The sequence below is a fragment of the Cavia porcellus genome, unplaced genomic scaffold (genome assembly GCF_034190915.1).
Source record: "Cavia porcellus strain 051 isolate PalLab524CR breed Dunkin Hartley unplaced genomic scaffold, mCavPor4.1 scaffold_3, whole genome shotgun sequence".
Taxonomy (NCBI): domain Eukaryota; kingdom Metazoa; phylum Chordata; class Mammalia; order Rodentia; family Caviidae; genus Cavia; species Cavia porcellus.
Window position 1 is genome coordinate 51,133,439 of NW_026947486.1, and position 20,546 is coordinate 51,153,984.

At 33.0% G+C, this 20,546-nt stretch overlaps 1 protein-coding gene across 1 annotated transcript in view; it reads left to right on the top strand.

Moving 5' to 3' along the window:
• The first annotated feature begins 12,184 nt into the window (after window positions 1-12,184).
• Klhl4 (kelch like family member 4) overlaps window positions 12,185-20,546 on the top strand; it is a 146,719-nt gene continuing 138,357 nt past the window's right edge. Inside the window, exon 1 of the mRNA XM_063246162.1 lies at window positions 12,185-12,736. Within this exon, the coding sequence (XP_063102232.1) occupies window positions 12,699-12,736 (38 nt within the window). The 5' untranslated portion in view covers window positions 12,185-12,698. The remainder of the gene's footprint in view (window positions 12,737-20,546) is intronic.

Below are 20,546 nucleotides of genomic sequence, written 5' to 3' on the forward strand. Positions count from 1 at the left end.
ACTACTTATTTGATTTTTCATGTCCATTGATATGTATTTTATATTGTTTTGTGCACTATTACTTGTTGCATATTTATTTATGATTATTATCACTTCTTCTTAGATTTTCCACCTTACAAGAATGAAGTGATGTTCTTTATTTCTATTATTCAATATTGGCTTGAAGTTAACTTTGTCTGAAAACAGAACAGATATTTCATGTTTGGGGTTGATATCATATTAAGGATTGTTTTCCATCCTTTGACTTTCAGTCAATGAATTTATTTATGAATTAAATAGGTTTCTTGTATGCATCACATTGTTGGATCTTGCTGATTGATATCTTTTGCCAGTCTGTGTCTTGTTATTGGTGAATTGAGACCTTCAGCATTGATAGTTATAACTGATACGTATTGACTTATACTTGTCATCTTATTTTTATGTTGTTGGCTTCCCTACATTTTTACCCCTCTCTCTGTCTGCCTTGACTGGTGGATTATTTCTGTTGGAATGCATGATGTTGTAGTCATTGTTATCTTTTTTCTAGAATGTCCTTCAGAACACTTTGGAGTGCTGGTTTGCAGATCATAAATTTCCTCAGATGTTCTATGTCATGGTATATACTCATTGTTCCAGCAGTTTTGAATATAGTTTGAATTTAAAACTTGAAATAGTTTAAAACTTGAAATTCTTAGTTGAATTCAACCCAGTGACCCCTAGTATCTGTGGAGATGCTGTGCACTGAGTGGCATGAGCTGAAGTCCCACACAGTGAACTCTAACTAGCTGTGCATCCTATAACCTTGCTCACAAACTGGCAGGTCCATGCCCAGCATCTCCAAATAGTCTGTGATCTTTGGTAAGTTATTCTGGGCCTAGTTGAGCCCAGTCCAGTAACACCAAGCAGCTTAGAAGATTCTGAGTGCTGAATTGGATGAGCTGAAAGCATGCACAGCAAAATTTACCTAGCCATGTAGGCTTGGTACCTCATTCAGCGTGTGGTAGGGCCCTGCCAATAATCCTCAAAAAGTGGGGGACATTTGGTACTTCACTTATATCCTGGTTGGGCCCTGCTTAGTAACCCAAGCTGGTGAGCTTCAGCAGGCTGCATGATATGAGCTGAAGGCCTTAGTACATTACCTGGAACATGGTAAGGGGTAACTCAGTGACTTAAAGCAACTGGGGAAGTTTGAGGCACCACATGACATGAGCTGAAGGCCTGCATAGCATACCCCACCTAGTCATACAGTCTTAATGTGCCACTCAGAACATGGTAGGGTCATAGCCAGCAACCTCAAGCAGCCAGGGATCTTCAGTATGGCACATGGGGTTTTCTGAAATTCCATCCAGTATACTCCCCCAATTGGAGGAGATTTCAAGTGCCACTAGGGACCCAATGGGACCTGCCTAATGACAACACTCAGCTGTGGAAACTCCCTGTGGCATGGACAGCCATAATCAACTCAGGAAAAAATGAGACTTTTTATTGAACTGTCCCACAGGAATACAGGAAAATTAAAAACATAACAGCAAGAAAGTCCATCCTAAGCCAGTATAGGACACATGGACAGGTGCACAGTTTCAGCTGTGCACCTGAAACCTCTGAAGTATTAGAAACCGAAGTAAGGAAAAAAATCCATGAAGCTGTAAAGGAACTCAGATTGAACAATATTCACCCAGGCAAAACCAGAAATGATAAATATAATGCAATAGAAGCTGAACAAATCTCAAAAAATAGTTAACAAAATAGAAGAGCACTGCAAAACAATGGAGACCTCAAAGACAAGATTGCAGTTAATGAACAGGAAAAAAAATTTCAGAAATAACAGGGAATCTAGGAAATGACAATTCAACGGTTGTCAGAACATGCAAAGGAAAACAATATAAGATTGATAGGAATAAATGAAAAGGAAGGTGATAATACAAATGATATAAAAAGAATATTTACAAAACTAATTGATAAAAATTTCCCAAACATGGTAAAAGAAACTGACATACAGATCAGTGAAGCATATAGATCTACAATTGGCCATAACCAAAATAAATTTATAACCAGACATATAATAATCGTTACAGAAATTCAGCCTAAGAACAGAATATTTAAAGCTGTTAAGAAAAAACAAAACAAACAAACAAACAAAAAAAACCAGATGACCTGTTGAAGAAAGCCCATCAGAATTACATAAGACTTCTCAAGAGAATCATTCAAGTAGGATGAGCATGAAGTATTTTTTTTAAAGGAAAATGACTTCCAAACCCAGATTGATGTATCCTACAAAATTATCCTTCAGAATTGATAGAGGAATAAGAACACACAGCTGAAGAACTTCATGACCACCAAATCAACACTGCAAAGAAACACTGAAAAATATTTTACATGGACATAAAACACCTACAATTACAAGAACAACAACAGAAAAAAGACACTAAGTAAAGCAAACAAGCAAAGATAGATAAAAGGTAAAGAACCAAAAGCAGAATGATAACGTAAGAAAAGTAAGCCAATGTATATTAGCTATAACCATTAATGTCAGTGGTCTCAACAGAACCAAAGATAAGAATCATTTGATCAACAAAAAATTTTTGTTAAAGTCAAATACTTATTCATGATAAGAACCCTACAGAAAATAGAAATAGTCTGCCTCAATCTAATAAAAGCCATCTATGATAAACCAGCAGTCAGCTAATATTAAATGATCAGAAATGAAAGCTTTCACTCTAATATCAACTACAAAACAAGGAAGTCCACTATCATTACTCCTATTCAATACAGTGCTGGAAACATTAAGCAGAACAATTATACAAAAGAGAGAAATAAAAAGAATTAGGATTGGAAAAGAAAAAGTTAAATTATCAGTATTTGCAGATGTCATGCTAACCTTTATGGAAGACCCCCAAAACTCCATTGAAAGATTGCTAGATGTAATAACCAAATTTAATAATGAAACTGGATACAAAGCCAACACTGACAAATCAGCATCATTCCTCTACACAACAACAAACTCATTGAGAAATAAGACAAGCCACACCCTTCACAATAGCATCAAAAATGAAATACTTAAGAGTCAAGTTAACAAAAGAAGTAAAAGATCTATTCAGTGAAAATTACAGTGCTGTCAAAAAAAAATAAAAAAGGATCACAAAAAATGTCTTTACTACAAGTTTACAAGTTATGGACAGGAAAAACAAACTGTGAAAATGGCATTTTGCCTAAAAATGTTACACAGATTTAATGCAATTCCAATCAAAATACTATTAGAATACTTCACAGATCTAGAGAAATCATTCCTAAAATTCATCTGGAACCAGAAGAGACCTGTAGTAGTAATGGCAACTGTGAGCAAGAAAAGCAATGCAAAAGGGATCACAATCCCTGACTTGAAGTTATACAACAGAGCTTCTATGATAAAATCAGTATGATACTGGAAAAAAAGCATACATGAAGATCAATAGAATAAATTAGAAGTTACAACCACAACTTTAAACAGACTCAAGTACTTTATCTTTCACAAAGGCACAAACATGTTCACTCGAAGAAAAATAGCCTCCTGAGTATGTTGTACTGGAAAAACTGGCCTTCCATTAGCCAAAATCTAAAACTAAATCCAATGCCTATCACCATGTACTGAACTAAAGTCAAAGTGGATCAAATGTCTAAATATTAAAACAGAAAGGTTAAATCTGCTGGATGGTAGATATTTTGAAGACCTAGGAGTAAGTAGGGAATTAATGAACAGAAATCAAACTGCATGGGAAATTTATCCCAGAATCAGCAACAGATCTCATCTTATTGAAAAGTTTTTGTTTGTCAAAAGAAATCTACAGTAGAGTGAAAGGAAAATTATGAATTGTGAAAAAAATCTTAGTCAAAATGTATTAAATAAAAAAATCAGGCACTCAAAATTCAAAGACACAATCCACAAATGGACATCTGAGATGAACACACAATTCTTATCTTAAGAAATAGAAATGGCAAATGAATGCATAAAAAATATACATTATTGATCATTAGAGAAATGCAAATTAAACCATCAATGAGATTTCATCTCACTCCAGAAAGAAAGCACAGGATTAAGAAAACCACCAATAACAACTGTCAGAGAGGCTGTGGGTAAAAGGAACACTTCTGCAATTCTGGTGGGAGTATACAATGGTGCACCTAGTGTGGAAATCTGCCTGGAGGTTCCTCAAAAAGCTGGGAGTGGAAGTTTCATTTGACCCAGCTAGTCTGCTTCTGGGCATATTTCTCCAAGAATTGAAAGCATCACACCACAGTGATAGATGTACACCCATATTTGTGGTACCAAAATTGGCAACAACTAAATCTTGGAGACAACTCAAATGCTCATCAACTTAAGAATGGATAAAAAAGATGTGATATTTTTATACAGTGAAGTACTGCTCAGCTAAAAAAGAAGGATTGCACTGGGGCTTTCATAGGTAAATGTATGCAACTAGTGACCATACTCATAAATGAAATAAATCAAACACACATGTATAAATACCATATTATCTCCCTAGTATAAGAAAATGAAAGAGTAACTAGGATACAAATTCATCAATAAATATTGTTAAAGAGTAAGAAACTTATCAAAAGGGAAAAAGTAACTCAGAGTAAAGGAGAAAAGAAGGAAGGGAAAAGAAACAAATACATAAATATGCATATATACACTTAAGATAGCTAAGACGATTGTACTACCAGTTCTATTAGTTCTTGAAACAAAACAGTTAAAATTCAAAGGATGAGATCATGTCTATATAAGGTAACCTGAGTAACTCTTTTGCAGATAACTATGAAAAATGACATGAGTTATATTCTTACCACCTTGTTTTGAAGACCTATTTTGTTTTGGGGGTGCCATTTGTTATTGTTATTTATTAGTCTTTTTCTTTTCTCCTTTTTCTTGTATAATGTTTTGTTTTGTTTTATTTGCCTCTCATACAGAAAAGATATGTAAACATATAAAGTCTTATACATGCCTAGAAATTCTCCTAAAAATTTACAAGAATTCATTTTTTATGTGTAATGGTATAAACAGCTACTTTGAAAAAATATAGCTGTTAGGTTAGCCAATAATGATTTCCTATCATCTTGTTTTAAAGTCTAATAATGCTTTCATTCTTTGTTGTAATTGGTTTTAGTCTGTTTTCTGTTATTTGATTTCAATATGTTGAAAGTACTGCCAGCCATTCCGAAGAAAATAAGAGACATTGTGGCAGCCATGGTTGATTTCCTATTGTCTGGCTTTCAAGGTACTTATTGTTTTCATTCTTTTGTTTTTATTGGTTTTATATGATTTGGTTTTGTTGGAATTTATTGTGTGAAGATATGGACAAGTATTTTGAAGAAAACAAGAGACATTATGTTAGCCACTGTTGATTTTCTGATGTCTTGTTTTGAAGTCCTGTGCTGCTTGCATTGTTCTGTTATGATCTACTTCATTGTTTTTTTTGTGTATGTTTTATTATCTTTAAATTAAAAACTTGAAATACTTCATTCCAAGCTCTCCTTGTCTTGATTTGTGCTGATAAGTTAGCTATTTTTTGATGTTTTCCTTTGTAGGTGATGTGATTCATTTCCCAAAGATGCTTAAAAATTCTATTTTGTGTTGAATTTCTGTAATCTTGATTATGGTACACCTGGCTGTAGTCTTTTTGATTTCAGAATGGCTAATTGGAGTTCTATATTTCTCTGTTATCTGCATATCTGTATGTCAAATTCATTTTCCTACAAAGGAAGTTTTTTTCCTATGATGTTTGTGATATTTAGATACCATTTGTGTTCTCTTACTTTTTCTTGATTTCAATCAATCTTAAACTATTGTTCATTTCCTCATCTAGTAGGTGCTGGATTGATTTTGCATGGCCCCTCACTATTTTTAAGAAATCTTTCTTTACATGATCGCTAACCACAGTCCTGTCTTCTCTTTCTGAGATCCTGATCTCAACTTTGTTTAATCTGCTACAGATATCATGAGTGGGGATTTTACTATCTTTTGTATGTTTGAATCTGCCTTATGCACTCCACTTCTCACCTATGTTGAGCACTCATGGCTTCCACAGTTTTATTAAGCTCCTTTATTTTTTTCATCATGCTCTAGAATCAGTAAGCATGGTTTTCATTGTGGATATCTGTTATTATCTGAGAAATTATTTCTGCTTTTTTCTAGAACCTCATTTAATTGCTTTTGTTACTACTTCAGAAAGGCCAGGGACATGGCTTTTGGTTTTTCCATCTCACTGTATCCTGGATTTTTCTTGATGAACTGGATATCTCAGGTACCATATTGTTTAAGTGTTTTCTCTACTTCTTTTCTTAGTTTAATTCCCTGGGTGATGCTTATAGATTGCCTATTGCAGTTTGCTTTATGCTAATATTTAGATCACTTAGGAAATGACTGTTTGTCCAAGGTATCTTGAAGGTGTACCTGGTTTTCTGCTTTGAGCCTGTTACAAGACCGTACCTCTTCAATTTGTGGGGCTGAGAAGTTGCTGCCTGTTTGGCCCAGCCCCTGGTTGTTTGGCATTGTGCCACAGTATTTTCTATCACCGATAGTGAATCACTATCTTAGAATACCAGGAAAAAGAGCTGTTTAGAGCAATTATGTCACTTTTGGCTCAAGTGGTACCATTAGCAATTACAATAGTCTAGAAAACAATGAACTGAGTTAACCACTAATTTGTCACATTTCAACATATGAATGAGATTTATGGTTATATAACAAAATATAAAACAGACCAGAAAATTACATGCAGTATATAAGTGTTTAATATGTCAATTTGATCCTCAAGGATTAGAATTTAAGAAAGCCTAGGGGAAAAATAGACAGGTAGAAGATGAAGAACAGATAATAAATAAGGCAGGGGGACAAAGGGGGATCATGCTAAATTTGGGAAACTGATGCAGAGGATTGGAGGTAAAGAGAGAAGGAGGCAATGAAAAGGACAGAAGGGAACAACAGGCGTAAAGAGGCTAGAAACCATGTATCCACTCATGAAAAAAAATCAAACAATGAAAGAGAAAAGAAAAAAACAACAACAACAACAACAATCAAACCACCACCACAACAAAAATATAAGAGAGAGAAAAAAAATCCACTTCCAGCTTTGTCTCTGCTGTCACTGGTAGACAACATAGGGAGACAAAGTCCTGATCGTGTTCAATTCGGGTAATGTATGTATGTTCTAAGTGAACCTGCACCATCTGGCCAAGACCGGACTCATTCTGCCTGCAGCATTCAGTGCACCTTCCAGGGAACTGAGTTCAGCTAGGAGTTGCTAGATGGAGCCAGCAGCTTCTCTGAGTTTTGATTCATTGGACTCCTCTCCAAGATGGCTTCTGACCAATCACGTTCTTCTGCAGGATGACGAAGTCCTCTGCACTCATTCCTCTACACTCATCACCAACTAGAACAATCCTTATTCCCACTGCTTTTCAGTGTTGTGAACCTCTGTGGAGACCTCTGTGGTCTCCAGCAGTCAAGGTACAATCACAGGTTTGAGCTGCTCCTCCCACGCACTGAGTCCCACCTCAGGGAGAAGACATTGAGGGGTGGGGAGGTGTACTTCCTTCTTTTTCATTGAAATTTCTCTTCACTCTCTTCACAGGACTTTCTCAACTTTCCTGGGCCTAGGGGACTTACTTGTCTCCTTCTTGAATGCCTCATATTGATGTATTCTAATTGTTGAATGGCAACACTCAGAGAGGCTCTTTATTTGCTGCTTATCACTCCATCATCTTGTTGCCCCTAACTGCATACTTTTATAAAGCCCTTTCCCAACAAATGTATGTAGGTATTGTGCTATCAAAATTTAAATTTTGACAGATCCCAGTTTTTCTTAATCTTATTGTAAGGAATAAACAGACAAATATACAATCACATCTAAATTAAATAAGCTGAAGGGAATAAGCAAAAAAATAATGTTTTCAATTCTTAATATCCAAGAGGATTTTATTAGTTTGTTGTCTGCTACTATAATGAAAAACCTAATGCTAGGTAATTTGTATAGAAATAATGTGTAATTAATGTGTGGTTTTGGAGATTTCAGAGTATGTCACTTACAATGGCTTTCCACTTGTGAGGACCTTGTGGTGGATGGCTTCACAATTACAGGACTGCCTGAGAGATAAAAAAAAAAATCACTTAGTGGGTCAGAAAGCCAGAAATTGAGTCAGGTTTCAGGCTTGATCTTTTATCTCAAGAACTAACTCAGAGTCCCACAAGATCTACTTTAATTACTGCTAAGATTAGAGTCTCAAATGTCCTGAATGACTCAGGTTCTCATCATCATTAAATAGGGAAAGAACTTCCCAACACATGATCTCCTAGGGAACAAACAGCATTCTAGAAAATAGCAAAGATATTATTCAGCATTACTGAAGTTGGTTAATATAGTATTTTTCTATTTTTGTCACATATAAATAAATAATTATGTTTAATTTCTTCTTTGTTGGTATTTATAGTTTACTTCTTGTAGTACCACATTGCTTTTTTAGATGCATTGTGTCTAACACATACAGCATACTTCTAAGCTTACTTGGCATGTTAGGTATCTAAATAATGGGGAGGCAATTCAAGTTTACTTGGTATTATTCACTGATATGCCTGGAAATTATGAGAAAAACTTTGAGATTCCCATCAGTTATTTATATATGAGCACTGTTGAAATCTGTGGAAAAATATGTTGGAAGTTTTGAAATGAGAATAATATTTTTATAAATAATATACAATATAAAAGGATATGTGAATCAGTATGTATTTATTAACTTAAATGTATGAGAAAAATACTTTATTAGTAAGGGTAGGCAAGAGAATAGAACTAGTAAAATTTTGTGTGTGTGCCTGTGTGTGTGTGTGTGTATGTGTGTGTGTGTGTGTGTGTGTGTTGTTTATTATAAGGAATTATCTTGCATGACTGTGAAGGCTGGCATATCCTAAGATATGCCCTTGACAAATTAAAGAACCAGGTAAGCCAATGTTATAATTTCTACCTAAATACCTTTAAGCTTGAGACCTAATGTTTCTGTTTAAGTTTCAACACAGGAACACAACCCATATTACAACTCAGGTTCTGAGGCAGGAAAAATTCTTTCTTATTCAAAGGAATAAGATTTTCAGATTTTCAACTTACTTGATTATTCTTGTTAAATTGCACAAATTGCTTCTATTAGTCTGTAAATTTAAATGTTAAACTCACTTCAAAACACCCTCACTGAAATAACTAAATTAATGTTTAGTCAAATACCTGGACATTTCATATATTAGTCAAATTCATCCATAATTATCCATCATACCTACAAAAACAAGAGGGAAAAGGAAAAACTATCATTCAGTTGATAGAAAATTGGACATAAAATATATATCAATTTTATCAGACTTTATACATATATCCCTTTTCTTTAAAAAAATTTGTTTTCAGCATACAAGTGTTTATTAAACATCAGTAATTAGGGAAAATGATTTTTTTTTGAAATTATGTACTTTGTATTTCAACACTCCCCCTCCCAACCTGCTCCCCACACGTTACCAAAGTGAACAATGAATCTCTGCAATATATGAGGCAACAAAAAGCAAACTTTTTCAATTACTTAAATATCCAGAGAGAGCAACATTTTACCTTTTTACAAAAATAACTCAAGTGTTCAAAAAGTCAATAAAAAGAAAAATGCAACATTATTTTGTTTATATGAATTCATTGTATGTGAAAATATGGACAACTATTTGGAAGAAAACACACAATATGGTAAACAGTCAAGATCTCCTATTGTCTTGCTTTGAAATCTATCTCTTACATTGTTTTCTTATGATCTGTTTTGTTATGTTTAATTTTACCTTGTTTAAAATAAAAAAGGAAAAATGTAAAGTTTGGAGATTACTTAGGTATATTTTTATTTATACCTTTCCTTCTATTTACAAGTAATCTACACATTATTATTGAAATTATATTGAGTATACAAAAATACAGTTTAGATTTACTCTCAAATGTAAAAATCACATGAAAAATAATAACCTGCTAAATATTTCATGGTTTAATTGGCTCTCAAGTAGTTTCCCAAGAGGGAAAAATAAGCACTGCATGTTTAAACACTAACACATGTAAATGAAGGGGCTGGATGTTAAATCCTGAGGAAACCAAAGATGAAGCTTTTTTTCCCCTAAAATTGCAAAACAGAATGCTGGATGTGCAGGTCAGTGGTAGAGCATTGGTTTAGTGCAGTGGTAGTGAGGCTATGGCATATGTGCCCCCACGAGCTGTTAGCTTGTTCTTGAGGCAGGGCCTCATTATGTACCTCAGACTAATCTCAAAATTGTGACAATTCTCCTGCCTCAGTCTCCTGAGTGCTGGGATCACAGGCTGTGTTTCACATCTGGCTGCATTTTACCTTGTGTTGTATGAATTTATGACAACAATGCAGTTTTCACATTTTTTGTTTTTTTTCTATAAAAATGTTTAATTTTTATAATGATCCTGAGGATTCAACCCAGGGACTCGCACATGCTAGTCAAGTACTCTGCCACTGAGTTACATCTTCTCCCTCATTTCCTATACTGAAAATACAACTTTTGATGTTAGAAGTCAGCCTCAACTATCCAGTTATCAGTGATTTTATGAAGTAAAGTTGAAAACAAATGTGGAAATTGTAAAGGCAGATTTGAGATTAGTCTGAACAGTCTGCTGCTAATTACATTCTCATTGTGTAGAAGTTCTTTGATATGTTACTGTTACTTTACATTTTATTAAATAGTCATTGCTTTTGAAAATTACACAGTATGTTGCTTAGTAGTTCTCTTTGAACTTTTATATTACAGTTTTATATTAAGTGGTTTTAAATCGCAAGAGATTATAGTAGTTTCATTGTGGTTAGTCTGAATGTCTTCAGACCTTAAAATATATCTTGACTAAATGAAAAAGTTGCACACCAAAACTTACAAGAAGAGCTCATTTCATCCCTTTAAGCTTATTTTAAATTCATTGCACATTGAAGTTGATGGATACTTGGACATCTTCTCAGCCTCTCCATATTATGTGTTAAGACACTGCAGTGTAAGGAAATAAAGGTACTTTACCAAGGTGACACAATTCATTAACATTAAGCCAGAAATAAAAACAAACCTAGAAAATTCCGTGTTGGTCCTAATGATGCACTACTAAATTTACTCTATTATCCCATATAGGTAACATACAAGAGTAGGATAAATTTCAAAGTGGCAGTGTTCATTACATTCCTGGTACATAACAATAAGTTATATAAGCATTTGTGTCTGCAGTGATTCTAATTTCAGATTTCAAAGTAATTTGGACACAATGCAGAACCCTGTGGTAATTTTGTATTACTTCAAAACATGACCTGTTGCATCCTTCCATAAAGACTTCTGAATAAACAACATAGTCCTGTTATGTTATCTATGAAAATAAAAGGCATGATAAGGAAGTATTTATGTAGGCATGTGGCCAGAAGAAACTATTCATTTTCAAGCATTGGTTACTAAGAGAATACGTCTCTTTTAATCTAACCAACAGTACATCTCATCTAATCTAACCAAAATACTATTTTATATCCCATTGAGGTGTATATGTACATGTGGGTATGTATCTGTGTGTGTGTACTTAAGAATAATCAGCATTTTCTTATAATTTTTAAATTATTCAAAATTATTTAAAAATTTATTTTTAAATTTTTTCATAGAGACATTAACATTTTTAGACAAACTTTGATAAAATTACAAATCTACATAATGGAAATGGTAGGAAGATGTTTTTCTTTAATAAACTATTTTCAAATTTTCCATAAGAATCCCAAAGTAGATTGTAATGAATTTTCTTTTCATAAATTCTCCTAAGCCACTGTGGCACACTTTTACAAATTAATACATTAGAAAAGAATCTGGCAAGGGAAGGTAAGGATATCTAGAAAGAAAGGAGTTTAAACACTTCCTTTTTACTCAGTTGCCTGGATTTAAACTGCAGCCACTGCATTTTGGTATGGAAGAAGCTGAATTATATATCTGAAGCACAAGCACTAGGGATTTAAGCCTGAAAATCTAGCAGTTGGAGTGTGTTGTAGTGGCTGCTTTCCTGTGCTAAACTGATTTACTTGTTTGAGGCCTGACCTCATCATCCTGTCAGTCTGGGTTCCCACCTACACAGTTGACTGCAGCTTTTTGTTTCAGCTAGAAAGCTAGAAAGTGTATACAGGCAATGGGGGAGGGGAGTGACAGGAAGAAAGACTGGTATCTCCGTGTTTGTGCTTTTGTTAGTTCTACAGAAGAGGCAAAGAATCAAGAGATAGCAAAGGCTCCGTTTCCTTTCTGTTAGAAAAGGATTTTGTCTTTCCTCCTGAAAGGTTGTCAGAATCTGACAAGAGTTTGAAGTGAAACAGATCCTAAGGCTACGCTGGAGGTGGTTTAGTCATTCTCAAGGTTCCCTTAACATTGGAAGCTGCCTTCAGCAGGAAGGATGTGAACAGAGAGGGATTTTGGTTCAGGGAAGTTTGTAGAACCACTCTCAAGACAGAAATGGACTGAAGAAAGGCATCAGTTCTGTCCACCACAGTATATTGGCATCAGTGCCAGGACAGGGCACTGTCCATCAAGCAAGGCTTCAGAATCTGCACCAACAAAACTTGATAGAATATCTTCCAGCAAATGAAAATACTCCTAAAGCAGTGCCATAGAAGTTTTTCAAAGAAGCTTGTGAGAAACACTCACAAATTTGGGGATGATGGCTGATTACATTAAAGCGGATTCTAGAGCACGGTAGGAGTTTTACATTATATAAATGAAAGCCAAAGTCTAAGTTTACTTATTTTCTGAAGTGCTCATTTAATATTGAATAGAAATCTTTGAGTTTTTCTGCAATCAAGATCTTCAAATACTTCTCCCCCTGAATTTAATTATATAGACATATATATGTATATATTTACATAATTAATGAATAATTATAAGGTAGTAAATTTAATTCTGTAATGTAAATTTCTACATCATTAGGAATTATTTGAGATCTATCAGTTTTTCTAACAATTATTGTCTTTAAATATAGTCTGTAATTTAGATGTTCAAATCATTGTGGTTCTTTGTTCTAAGTGTAATAAACACAGAATTTCAGATATCGTGAGTTAGGTTAACTTTGCCAAAACAAATCTCTACTTGTCATATGCTTATCTATTGTTGAATGCATAGATACAATATGGAATTTTGAAATTCTGTTATTTTTATATGGAACTTTCTTGCATATTTGAGATTCAAATTGTACTACTTTCACAGATGGTTAATAATGATTAAAATACTGTGCATAATGTAAATAATATGTTACTTGCAGCAGTAACTTACTAAAGTAATAGATAGACTACAGGTATTTCTGGACATTAAAACTGGGTAAAAGGAAATGATATAATGTGTTTTGTATATTGTTTATAAATTTTTGGTTGTTTTTTACATTTATGTTTGAATGCAAGACAATTCTGTCTTCACATTGTCTAATATATCTTAATTTAGTCGTTCTTTACACCTTTTTTTCTTTTCATGATGAGAAATTTTTACATTCTCAACATGTAGGCACAAATGATGGTCTTTAGAATGCAATTAAATTTGGAAGGTACTTTAATTTTTACAATTTTAAAACTATAACAATTCAACATGAATCTGTAATCATATACTTGAAAATCTGAAAATTTTGCATAGTGTCTCTATAGAGAACTGAAAAATCGGTCTCATTATTTAAATTTCCCTTAATGTATTTTCTAAGCACTGTTTTGCTTATATAAATTTAAAGCAGAATATAAAAAGAATAAAAAACAATATACTGCTATGGCAGAATTCAATTTTGCATAAAAATACTTTTATAGGAAGTCAGTTTTGTTGAAATATAAATGTACAGTAGGTTTTGAGAAGTATTTTTAAGTGCAACTTTAGATTGAATGGGCCTGGGACATAGCTCAGCAGCACAATGTTTGCCTGGCAAGCGTGAAGTCCTGAGTTCAATTCCAGGTAAAAAATATATATATATGATTAAGTGACATAGACATCAAAGACATAAAGTGAATATATGTGAATTTTCATTGTATGTTTTGTTTACCCAAATAAATGCTTATAAGAATTGGTAATAAAGATGTATTTGTTACAACTAAGAGGATTTTCAAAGTAGTATAGAGTCTGTACTTTTAGATTCAACTGATACTTCAAATTATTTCTGGTTATTATCAACATTTAACTCCCCTATAGAAAAATGTAAATTATCTGTTCTAATGCCCTAACAAAATTCTTCAAAAATCCAAATGAATTGATTTTTCAGCATGGGAATGTTTATAATGAAGTAAGTGCTAGAAAACAATGATTGATAATATGTTAAACTTAAAGCATTATCAAGTGATATTTGTAAAAATCTATTTTAATTATATTCTTTGTTTTTCATGTTGTAAATAAATGTAGTAGATATTCTATGATGTCAGTGAAATGATAATGTTGTTTAATACAGAAGTAATTTTATAGATGTGCAAAGATATTTTAATGAAGGAAGAACTAAATCAAGGATGTAATTAATTGAAATATTATGGCTTATTACTTAATTCTAAATCTGCATGTCTTGTTCTGAGACAATTTGAGATCTTTCTGATGCAGGGCTTCTCTGATACCTTTATTCTTTGGAGGAATAAGAAGAAAGGGCTACATTAATTTTATATCAGCCTCTCATCCCCTCATTGCACCTCTGTAATTCAAAAAATAAAACAGTAATCAGTGTACAGAAGCATCACGTTAATAGGAGATGAGCTGTGAACCCCACCAAAATGAGCATCATTAAGCCATGCCACTTTCTTTATGCAGTATTGGGAATAAACTGAGAATAAGCTAAATTACAAGCATTCTATAGAACAGGTAATTACCTACAATTAATCCCCAGAAAGATATTAAATGCTATATATTAAAATAATATTAATGTATTGGTTTGACATTTACAAAATTCAAATAAATGGTTTGGGAATTCAAAATTTCAAACATAGGCCTACAGAGTTGGTTGGAGCTAATATATTTAGAAACTGCTCCATAACAAAATCAAACAGTGTCAATATGTACATATCAACATGCCTGTGATCAGAAATCTGGATTCAGTTATCAGTTCTTATCTAGTTTTCTACTAGCTCTTCATATAAAAGAGCTGTTCATAAATAAATGCATAGAAACACAGGTGACTGTCACAATGTTAATATTAAGCAATGCTATACTAAACTACATTTGCTAAAACAAATGCAGTTATTGCTACATTGTATTTGACAGTAGTGAATAAAATGTACATGACTTGTTGATGGACCTGGAACACAGTACAAAATCAAAAGTTTGAACAAAGCTGTTTAAAGGAATTGGCAGGAATGGGGCTCATACCTTCATTCTACCTGTCAGGGGTTCAGGATTTTGCATATCTTGCCAACTTGTATATCTTTGTATAGCTTCTCCATTAGACAAAACAAATTATCTCTTCAAGTGAGCCCTTCCCCATTTTCAAGAGAGGTCTGCCTAGTGAAAAAAAATTGTAATTGTTCTGGAGGTTAAAAATAAACTACAATCAAAACAAAGCCACTGTTTCATGGAATATACATACTAACAGAAAGGGAGAAAATAAAATATGCCAAAATACAGTATTAATTATAAGTAATGTAAAGAAAAAATTAAACAAGGTGCTCTTTCAGATGAGGGGATGATCTAGTGAGGTGATATTTGAACATAGATTTATATGAATTGAAAGAAATATCCAAGAAATGTAAATCAGAAATTTAAGCTAGAGCTTGCTTCTTTTGCACCACTATGGGAGAATACTTAAACTCTATACAAGATTTTATGTACAAAGTGTCACATACTCCTCCGCAGTCTACTTAATAATGTCCAAAACATCCATCAGATTAACCTGTGAACTGAAAATATGCCCTTCCTTCTTGTCCATTGTAGTGATTTCAGGATCACATGCATGTCCTGGGGCAACAGAGGTGACTTTCCAGCCATCCTGTATCCATGATGGTGTTTTGTTTTCTAGATATCTGGCTACTCAGCCAGTAGAGCATATGCCTAAAATAATAGACACATAATAGTTATTTTTTAACAGAAATATTTAGATATAGTCAAATGGGTTGCCATTTAAACATTATTTCTGTTATTTGAAAGGTAAATTTTTCATTTTTGCAATTGTAAATAAATGTGAAAGACATAAAATATGTTGTACTAATTAATATGTAAATTCAAGAGCAATATAGTAATTATATTGATCTTTTGCAAATTGGACAAGTATTTGGACACTGAAATATCTTAATTTGAAGTTTATTTCTTACATTTGTATATCTTCTTTCTGATTCTTTAACACATCTTTATTCAAATATTGCTGATGTCTTTCTTATGACTTTATAAGTGAAATAGTCTCAGTTTTGTGTGTTCATATGTATATGTACATATTTTTATGCATTTATTTCATTATTCTATTACATAAAGTAGGACAAAACTAAAGTCAAATGGAAGGCCTGGAGAGCACTGGATTCTAAAGAAACTTTAGTAACAATATGATATTTTGCAAGGTAACCCTGGGAAACATGTAGTTTCAGAAAATAACATTGTTTAAACAGATATAAGTATAAGCAAAAATTTTTCTAAACAAAAATCCAATTGCACAAGAAATAATACCAAGAATAAGCAAGTGAGATCATATCAAATTACAAAGTGTTGCACTGCAAATGAATCAATCAATGAATTGAAGAGTCCACCCAAAAAATTGTCAGTAACTTCTAAAAGGACTAACATCTAGAATATATGAAAAACAAAAACCCAAAATATTAGTTTCCCACCAAATAAATAGACCAATACAAAAAGGTCAGCTGAAATGAAAAGATACTTCACAGAAGTACAAATGACTGAAAAATGCAAGAAAAAAATGTCAAATCTCTGGCCATTAAAGAACTGTAAATTAAAGCAACATTAAGATTCTTTACCACTGTAATGAAAAACACTGTCAAGGAGAAACCAAATAATAACAAATACTGGCAAGACTGCAGAAACTATAGAACTCATCTAAAATGGGGCATTGTCAACATGTGAACTCGTATGACACTTATGAAAGTCAATTTAGAATTCCCCCAAAAAGATAAAAGAAATTCAATTTGACCCAGCAATTCCCCTTCTAAGTATCTTCTCTAAAGAGTTAAGGACATCATATTACAGTGTTGAATGCTTGCCCATGTTTGTAGCAGCACAATGTATTTTAGTTGAATCTTGGAAATGGCCTGTATGCTCATCAGTAGAGGAATGAGTACACAAAAGGTGAAACATAATGGAGTACTACTCTGCCATAGATAAGAATAAAAAATTATTTTTAGGAAAATGAATGTGGCACAAAAATCATAACATTAAATATAATAAATCAAATGATCTTGAATAGCATATGATTTCTCCTATATGACAAACACAAAATATAAAGAACAAAATAAATGGCAGACAATACATGGTATGGAGATAGACATTTTGGAAAAAGGAGGAGGAACCAAAACGTGGATTGAGGAGGGAGGGAAGAATTGAAAAAAAAAGAAATAAGATGTGTTATGTACATGTGCCAACTTCTCAAGAGGGATATAATCAATATGAACTGCAAATGTGTACTAATCAAATATTATTACAAAAAGAATATTACATACTATAATAGATATAGAGGCATATCATGCATTATAGCAAGCACTCAATAGATATGATACAAAAATCTTTATTTAGACTTTCTTAAAATGGGTGAAACCTCACTTAACTGACCGAAGTAACCTGAACAGGGATTAATCGCAGCCGATTCTTTACAGCCACTAGGAAGAAAAGTTAAGTCACTTCCTGATCTTGACATGGCATTACTGCTGTGTGTAGCTTTTAGAGGGTCTCCTCATACTATAGCAACTCCACATATGTAATGAGTCATTGTACTGCCACTTCCATAATCTAGTTCTGCACTATGGATGGAGACAAAAAAACTATTATCCTAGAAATTAATAATAGTGAAACTGTGTCAATGGGACACAAGGACCAATTAAATTACTCATTAATAGCAGAAGTTAGAGCAATTTGAAATACAAAATATAATACTATTAGATAATGACCCACAGTACAAAATAAGCATGTTTTTCCACATTGTTACACGTAAATGATCGAAAGAAAAAATTTTTTATAAAGAATTCCAAGCAATGTTTTGGGAATCTATACTCACAGAGATGTATTAGAATAGGCTTTAAGAAGAGACTGCGCATACTCTCTTTTTTCAAACACTGAATAGAGTATGGAAAAGAGACAATGAAATTATAAATTTAAATTGCTAGTAGAGACAAACAGGTAATCAAGTTTATCATTAGAAGTTTTCAATGATTTCCACAGTATGAGCTCTTTAGGTTGGGATAAGAATGACAATTGCCTATGCCCTTTTCTTTCCCCAAACCCATCATCTCAGTCTAATCATGAGAAGACATCAGACAAAAATAAATACGATGACACTCTACAAAATTATTGCTCAGTAATCCTGAGATCTTCAGTGTTATCAACACCAAAGTCTGAAAACCTATCATGAAAAAGAACAGTTCAAGATGTGAGAGACAGATATAATGTAGAACAGAAAGTCGCCTTTGGAAAGAACTGAAAAAATCTAAATAAAGATGAACTTTATAAAGAATAGTAATACATGAATACTGGTTGCTTAGTTTTCATGTATTTATCATAGTAACAGAAGATGTTATAATATTATAAACTGGTTATTAGTTGTATGGGAGCACTATTCTATCAATACATCATTGCAAGTTTTCTATAAAGTAATTCAACACTTTAGCAAGGGCTATCTTGTTAAACCAATTTCCTAAATCAACTGCAGTCAGCCACCAAATTGCGAAAACTGGGTATTAATTGTTGCTTAGTTTATTTAGTTCTTTTGCTACTAGTTAAAATGATATTGAATCAAAACCAAAATGTTGTTTTCTTCTCTAATTCATAAGTCTTTTATGTCGGCATTTATGTAACATCTAAAGGCAATCCTTGGGAAGTTAGCTAAAACTCTGATCATACCTCGTAGCTATATGCCACTCTAAATCTTATACAGATGACATTAATCATGACCATCATGTGATGTGTACTAACCATAAGATAGAGTAAATAACACTTTCTCAGTTGAGTATAAAAAATGTTTTAAATCATTACATACTAACGAAGTGGCATGTATTTATCGGTGCTTTCAAATATAAAACATAGCCCATCACTTAAAGCTATTAGTTTTACAATTCTCTTTATGGTTTGTGTCAGGAGAAAAATAATAATGTAATGCAATAATTTTATATATAAATATGTTTATATAAAAATCCTTATGTTTTCATTCTATCTAAAATGTTTAACTACCAAATTTATTTTATTTGTGGTAGTTTAGCTCCACTCAGATAATTTCAGCAAGAGAATGGAATGTAAGTAGCTCTACTGTTATAGAAACAGTATTTTCAAATTAGACTCCCAATGATATCTGGACATGAGAAATCTAAAGCAATGTTTTTAAATTATCTGATGCTTTACGATAAAACGAGTGCTACTGAAATTTTAATCAAAAGACATTTCATAGACATTTACTACAGAAAGTCTAAGAAATCTGTATTTACTATTTTGATGCATTATATATAATATACATATATACATATAACATATATATAGCTGTAATTTGCAATGGAAGAGATCAGTACTGATGATCCTGTTGTTTGAAATTTCCAGATGTGAAAGCTATTTTTTTATCACTTTTTAACTTTTCACAGTCTTTTGCCTATTAGTTTCAGTGATTTATTTCTTGCATGCTTTTAAATATTGTTGTAAAGAATGTGCCACTTACCTTCTTCACTCCCTGTCTATTCTTAGTGTGTCTTCAGTAGTCACACATATTGGTCAGTTTTTGTGTTGCTGAAACAAAATACTTAATGCCCAAAACTTCAAAGTGGAGTGATTTATTTGGCTCATAGTTTCAGAGGTTTCAGCCCTTTGTCAGTGGGCTCCAAGACACAAACACTATGGTGGAAGGACATTGCAGGGGAAAGCTGTTCACATCATAATGAACGGGAGCAGAGAGAGCAAAAAAGAGCCAAAAAGATATACTCGTCAAAGGTCTGACCCCCCTCCAACTGAGTCATACATATTTAGGTCATCTTCAAATGTAGTGCAAAAACCTTATGAAAGCCTCACTCCTGAGCACATAAGGCCTTTGGGGAACATTTTATATTTAAACTATAACACTATAATAGTCATACTGCAATGTTTTTCAACTAGGCTTCAGTGTAAGTGATTGGTTCTTGTTCATGCCACAGTTTACCAAATAGAATCTCTCTGTTAAATATCTTGTCTACTTTTTCCCTAGAAAACTAGATTGATTTCAGCAGAGATATAAGTGACAGCTTTTAATTAATGTTGATTAATGTACCTATAATAATACCAATAAATATATGAACAACAAATTATCATAAAATTTTCAGCAAAGTAACTATTCAAATTAGGTTGAAGTCTGTTGTAGCATTTGCAACCCACTAGCTTAACTAAAATGCTGGTA